The 7338-nt window shown below is 36.7% G+C and overlaps 2 protein-coding genes across 2 annotated transcripts; both read left to right on the top strand.

Moving 5' to 3' along the window:
* Positions 1-1643: 1643 nt before the first annotated feature.
* On the top strand, positions 1644-4306 carry LOC114189724 (GABA transporter 1-like). The gene is made up of 7 exons (XM_028078384.2): positions 1644-2026; positions 2218-2340; positions 2438-2532; positions 2620-2806; positions 2925-3055; positions 3279-3494; positions 3777-4306. Exons 1-7 carry the CDS (start codon positions 1861-1863, stop codon positions 4176-4178), a joined length of 1320 nt encoding a protein of 439 aa, XP_027934185.1. The 5' UTR covers positions 1644-1860; the 3' UTR covers positions 4179-4306.
* A 411-nt stretch (positions 4307-4717) lies between these two features.
* Positions 4718-5857, top strand: LOC114189725 (PRA1 family protein D-like). Its single transcript, XM_028078385.2, has one exon. The coding sequence runs from the start codon at positions 4925-4927 to the stop codon at positions 5501-5503; it is 579 nt and encodes a 192-aa protein (XP_027934186.1). The 5' UTR covers positions 4718-4924; the 3' UTR covers positions 5504-5857.
* Positions 5858-7338: the final 1481 nt, after the last annotated feature.

Here is a 7338-nt window from a genome sequence, read left to right as displayed (position 1 = left end):
ACAACATTCACCTATATCCACCACCATACTCTTCCATAAACCAACAATTGTATCCCACACAAACACTCAATAAGCCAAACAATAACTTTACATAAACCACTCAAAAATTCATAAATCAATTAGTAAAGGAAATAAGAACTTCCCATAAATTAGTTCCATAAGTCTACACTTCCAAATTACCAAAGTTAACAATATAAATCCTAACTACAACAAACAATTTTTCTAAATAAACTATTTATGGCGTTTCCTTCTGTTATACGTCACAAAAGGAGTTCTTATGGCAAAACTCTTGACATGCATATGTGGATCATCCCTTCATCGCACTTACATATTGCTCTCTTGGGATTGCTCTGCTTCCTCATTTGGAACATGTTCTTCTTGGGCAACTTGATCTGAGGTATTGTCAGCAAAATCAGCCATGTCAACATGACCCCTCTCACCAAAATCGCCAAATTCAGTAAAATCCTTGGGGTGGGTGGAATCAGGTGTATGCACATCAGCAACCTTCATTGACTGCACTCATATTTATTACCTAAATACATAACTCAAGTCAGCACAATGTCGAAACTCAGACTTACTTCAATGCAATTCTTCTCACTTTGAACAACTATCATTCGTGCACAAAACACTTATCACATAATCACTTAATGTAACTTACCTCAACATAAAGCACCCACCAAATCATCTTTCTAAATCACGTGTATTACATAAATATTATACTTGACACACAAAACACACGAATTAAGTGTTATTCATTTCCACCAAGTCATTCAATCATATTGCATAAAAATCATACGAAAATAATGACCTAGTTCTATTTTTTAAGTAATCAATCTACAACTTATGTTACTTGTGATACTTAATGGAACAAGGTTAGACTTCTCTAACAAAACCTAAGCTAAATGTACTTCTTCTCCTGCAATGTTGACAGAAAACACAATTATTGATAACCACAAAATTAATTTTTGTCTCAATTTGACAATGAAAGAAAAACTCTGTTTTAAACAAAAGAAAATTTGAAATGTTAAACCATATACACCACGAAAAACTTCATTAATATGAAACAAGCATTATTTGTAATAAAAAAGATGTCCACTTTTTATTAAAAGTTGCCAATGAAGATTACAGTGATGCAACAATTGACCTACACAATATAGATATCAATTTTGCCTTTAAAGAATGACTCCTAGGACCAACTCTTGATTCTCAATCAACATTTTCAACTCTAATACTACCTACATTCAAGATCAATAATTTATAAATAGTGAAGACCAAACAGAAAATAAAACTCAAACTTGGTTTAAGATAATTAGCCTAATCCTAACTCACAAGTTATATACCATCATCTCTCAATGACAATAATGATCTGTCAACCGAGCATTTCAGTCTCAATGGTCTTATTTTAGGACCAACAAAAACAAAACAAAATATCAATTCCTTAACCCAAAAACTCACAACGGTGATTTCAAAAAAAAAAATCCAATGTGTTTGCTTACTGCAAAAACGGAAATAATAAATGGTGGTTTGGTATGTTGCTATGAAATAAATGATTTTGATTTAATTTTCTCATCTCATGACGCTTTTTAAAAGACTAAACATGCTCTTATAATTCATTTCCCCGTCGGATCATGAAATCTTGCTTTTTAACTGCCACTAAGGTTGTAGTAGTAGTAGTATGTCGCTTTCTGTGTGTCCATGATTTCAACTACGGGCAAAGAAAAATGTGAACAAACGTGGAGAAGAATAGTCTAAACTCCAACTACAACATGATCGAGAACAGAAAGATAAAATGAATTAGAAATCTGTGTATAGATAGAGAGTGGGAAAAGTTATAAACAAAGTAATAGGAGCATAAACAGAATGGGGTCAACGCGAGACTTGGAGACAGAGAAAAGTGATTCAGAAGAAGCAGAGAGTGGTAAAGGAACATGGAAGCAAGCAGCTTTCCATGTTGCCACCACCATTGCCACACCTGCTGCTTATGCCCCTTTGCCCTTTGCTATTGCTTCTCTCGGTTGGCCTCTTGGTAATTTCTTATTTATTTTTTTATTAAATTCTACAGTAGTGTCGTTTTGTATCCACCAGGGTCCTCATCAAATTTTATATATTTTATTCATTTCAAATGGGGACACTTTCATATGTTTTGTTCTTCATATGTTGAATAATTAGTTAACTGGTTTTTTGTTGGTATTTCTCTCTATGAATGAATTGTTCCAGGTGTGAGTAGTCTCGTGAGTGCAACACTTGCCACCTGGTACTCTAGCTTTTTGATCGCTTCTCTGTGGAAATGGAACGGGGAGAAGCACTTTACCTATAGACATCTGGCACATAGTATTTTCGGTATGTACATGTTATTTAATTTCTCTGCTTGTGGCATTAATAGCTATGGTGACTTTGATATTCAATAGTCTAATTTCTTGTTTATTGATTCCTGAAGGATTGTGGGGGTACTGGTCTATTGCTATTTTTCAGCAGGTAGCTTCTCTGGGAAATAACATTGCCATTCAAATTGCAGCTGGCAGCAGCCTTAAGGTTATGCATCTACTCAGATTTTAATTAAGTTCAAGTCTTTTCATATAAATCTTCTTATGGATATGTTCTAATTCCATGTTTATACAGGCAGTTTACAAGCACTATCATCATAATGGAACATTGACCCTGCAGCATTTTATTATTTTCTTTGGAATCTTTGAACTCCTTCTCTCCCAGCTCCCGGATATTCACTCACTGAGATGGGTAAACGCACTGTGTACTTTCAGCACAATAGGCTTTGCTGGAACAACCATTGGTGTTACCTTTTACAATGGTAAGCTGGTGATGGATCTTCCTTTTCTTGTCTGTCAAAGCCTCGACACCTGATTGATTCCTCCTCTTTATTTCACGCACATAAACTGTTTGACTATTTGATTTCCAACATCTCTTAGGGAAGAAGATTGATAGGACTTCAGTAAGTTATAGTTTGCACGGTAGCTCTGCTTCTAAGTTCTTCAAAGCCTTCAATGCGCTTGGGACCATTGCCTTTTCATTTGGAGACGCAATGCTTCCAGAAATACAGGTACCTGTTAGTTCTAAGTCTCTTACATTGTTACACGTGTTCTTTTGCCTTGCTATTCTAAACAAGGTTTTGGTTTGCGGTTGTGGTATCACCATGATCCCTGGTGTTGTTGAGGAAAATTATGGATAAATGTGGCCAATAACAATTGTCACCATTGACTTCAAAAAACCTTGATGTTGTAAATGGTGGCTTGGCCTTTTCTGACAGTGTATTCCTCTTCCAGAATACGGTGAGAGAACCTGCTAAGAGGAATATGTACAAAAGCATATCAGCAGCATATACTGTCATAGTATTGACTTACTGGCAATTGGCCTTCTCTGGATACTGGGCATTTGGATCAGAAGTCCAACCTTATATTTTAGCTTCACTGTCTATTCCAGAATGGACTGTTGTTATGGCAAATTTGTTTGCAGCAATTCAAATATCTGGGTGCTTTCAGGTACCTCTCTAGCACTTCAATATAAGAGTACTTGTTTGAAACATCTTGTGGCAGAGTCAAAGAGTAGTGAATGTTAGTCTTTTGCTCTGTGGTTATCACTGCTATACATCATAACATTTCTAAGGTCAGTCACTGTTTATGTCACTGGTGTTCTTTTTTAATTTACCAGAAGGAATGAATAATATTATGATGATATGAGGTGACCTAATAATTTTTTGTTATTCCAATTAAGAAACTTATATCATGGTTCAAGTTCCTTTGCTAATGGAGTTCCTTTGTCAGATATACTGCAGGCCAACATATGGCTATTTTGAGGAAGGAACAGGGTTGAAGTCTAACAAATCTACTACCTATTTTCCCTACAGAAATCGCCTAACACGACTTATTTTTACTTCCATATACATGGTTCTTGTTACTCTTATTGCTGCTGCAGTGCCCTTCTTTGGAGATTTTGTGTCCATCTGTGGGGCAATTGGATTTACTCCTTTGGACTTTGTGTTCCCCGCTTTAGCATACCTTAAGGCTGGAAGAGCGCCCAATAACTCCAAACTTGGCCCTTTCCTGCGACCATTAAATATTTTAATAGCTACCTGCTTTTCATTAGTTGCTATCTTGGGTTGCATTGGTGCAGTCAGACTCATAGTGGAAGATATCAAGAACTACAAGTTCTTCCATGATATGTGAGGATTTTGGACTAAGTTGTACTTTTATAATACATTATTTTCCCAAATCAGCAACTTCATAGTCTTGATCCCGCTATAAAGATTAAGAAACATCATGGTTGGTGATAATTTCATTAAAGTGGTGTAGAAGAGGTCATGTACTGTATTTTCTGGAGCTTTCTTCTTAGCCTTTTACATACAGAATTCATTTTTTTCCTATTAATCGTTTGTTCTGAACTTTAGCCATTGTCTCAACCACCAGCAAGTTTACATCATTGTTAAGATAATTGGAGGAGCACAAGGCTTCACTAGTCAACATCTTTTCATGGCCCGACTTTATAGATGAAAGCTTTTTTTACATTATTAACACTTTTATAAATACCGTCCTTTTTTTTTATACTTAAAAGCTTAACATAAGATACCACTATGCATTTAGATAGTGATCAGTTTCTTAGTAGAAAAAGGCATAAAAAGCCATATGAAAAGTTTTTATTATTTTTTAGATAACGGAAACAATAGTCAAATGAAAGTCACTTAATTGTTTTGACTTTTTGGCGCCTTTATAGATGGCAAAACCCCGTTACCGACGTCCTTCGCTTCGCACTGAGTAGTTGATAAGTACTTAACAGGGCTTCGTCACAATCACAAAAAACTTCTGTTACACTGAAACGACACGAAGCACCTTCTCTTCAAACACGTTCCTCCTGAACAGAACACTAACTTCGTCTTCACGTTCCGGTTAGGGTTAGGGTTTCGAACTTCCACCCAATGTCGTCCATTAACTTCTCGCCCCTTTCCTCTGGTTACAATTCAATCCCTTCCATGTCACGCGCCACCGCTCCTACCGGCTTTTCCACTCGGCGTCCATGGGAGGAGTTCGTTGCGCTTAGCTCGTTCACGCTCCCCTACTCCCTCGGCGAAGCCACGCTTCGTCTCAGGCGCAATCTTGGACACTTCCGTGTGAATTACGCCATGATCGCGCTCTTCGTCCTGTTCCTCAGCCTTCTCTGGCAACCGATTTCCCTCATCGTGTTCATCGCCGTTTTCATCGCGTGGTTCTTTCTCTATTTCTTCCGTGACGGCCCTGTGGTCGTGCTCCACCGCACGCTCGACGACCGCCTCGTCCTTGCCACGCTCGCTGCCCTCACTGTGGCGGCGCTCGTCCTCACCGGCGTCTGGCTGAACGTGGTTTCAGCTGTGCTCGTTGCGGCGGCGGTGGTGGCACTGCATGCGGCGTTTCGGAACACCGATGATTTGTATATGGATGAATTGGAAGTTTCTGATGGGGGTTTGGTCTCGGTTGTTGGCGGTAGCCCAACGAAACGAACAGGGCAAACTAGAATATAGTTGGCTGTGGTATATATAACAATTTGTTTCGTTTAATCGTTGTTGTATTACTTGCATTGCATATATTCGAAGAAAATAGAGGCTCCAGTTTTAGGTTTTGGTCACTTGGAAATGTGAATTGTGTCCATATGATAGTTTTTACGTACCGTGTTGTTAGCATGGAATGGGTTCGATGGTGGCCCTTTCCTTTTTTCGTGTTCGCTGAATTCGTGTAAATTCTTGAATAAGTACTCATAGTTTGAAGCACTCGCTTTCAAATTCTGTATTGAGTTCCAATTTGGTTTATGGTCTGGTTTGGTGTGCTTTTTTGCATTTGTAATAGGCTAGCACTAATGGATAAGAATTGATTTTTTTTATCTAGTGCAAGTATAGATAGATTTTGGTTGCTCTGAAGAGTGGACCATTTTGGTTACTCATTTGTTGTTTCTACGTGTGTGGTGATCGTTTCAGTTTGCTATTCTGGCCCTTTTTGTGAGTATATCATATGATTAAATTAAGAACATATATTCCTTAGTGGCTTCCTCTTGTGTAATGCTGTGCTTTTTGGAGTGGCTTGACTACAGTTGTTTTGAGATTTGATCTTCTAGTCACCTGTGTGAATCAAGTATTGAGACTTACTAAGTTCTAGTGTCCAACAACATTTGAGATAATTGAAAAAAGAACCACAGAATTGTCAATTTATTATGGTCTAGTGAAACCATATGTCAAAGTAACTGCCTAAATGTTTAGCTGACACCTAATTTAATCCATGCCAGTTGCCTCATTTTGGTTACCTAGTTTGAGAGTTGGATGGAAGTTGAGATTTAATCTCACAAACATGTAAGGACAGAATGTAAAGCTTAAGCAATCTCAGACTGAGGGTTGAAACTCTTCTCTCAATCCATTCTTAAGTACTCTTTTGTGTTCTTTTCTGGGATGTTGACATGGGTTTCCTGATTTTTCACATCATAGGATAGGAGGCATTTGGATCTGTAGTTCTTAGAGTCATGGCTAAATTGGATATGTTAAAAAATATGTTTTCATTTCTTGTTTTACTAATAACTATAAATTTTTCACTTTCTTTTAAAATATGTCTATAGGAAATGGTGCAAACAGCTTTTTATTGTTTTCACTATTTCTGGTGGAATTATTCAAAAACAGGAAATTGGTGAGAATGGTATAGCACTTTTGTATTGATGAGTGAAAACAGGAATGAAGTATAACATTTTTGCCCGCAAACTGAAGCTGGCTCTTAAATTCCCAAATATTTATTGGTTATTCAGATATAAAATATATGTAATCTGTCCATTTTTCATATAATATTATGGTTATCATATAAAACCTAGTGCACACTTACCTCCATACTAGACTGTTCTGCTTAGAAAATTTGATTCTTTCGCCTGAAGATTATTCCTCAAAAGTGATTCCTTGACAGACTTACTAATACTATCATGTTAAAAATAGAATTAATTATGGTAATTTATATTCGTTGGACATGCTTACTATCATGTTAAAGATCTTGTGCTGAAATTCTACTTAATAGTTGTATATTTGATAAAGATTGTTGATGTATGTATTATTTTCTAAATTCTATTAGAAGCTATTGTGTGAAAAAAGTCTTTGTAGACGTACCAAGAGGACAAATAGGATAGGAGTTTCTGTGTATAAGTACTGCCTGGTATGTACTTCGTATGTGCAGGACTATCACTCTGAGCTTTAAGAGAAAAAGTTGTTTGGCAATTACTTGGGCATTAAATGTTTATAAATGGCAATTACCCATATTTTTGATAAATCAACTCATCTCCACATATGTTATGTGAATTTTATCTTTAATTTTGTAACTTATTTTTAAGATA

Source organism: Vigna unguiculata, chromosome 7 (genome assembly GCF_037176805.1).
Source record: "Vigna unguiculata cultivar grain cowpea cultivar isolate G323 ecotype 2 chromosome 7, ASM3717680v1, whole genome shotgun sequence".
In the NCBI taxonomy this organism is placed as follows: domain Eukaryota; kingdom Viridiplantae; phylum Streptophyta; class Magnoliopsida; order Fabales; family Fabaceae; genus Vigna; species Vigna unguiculata.
Note: the sequence above shows the minus strand (reverse complement) of the source record. Positions and strands in the feature narration are given on the sequence as shown.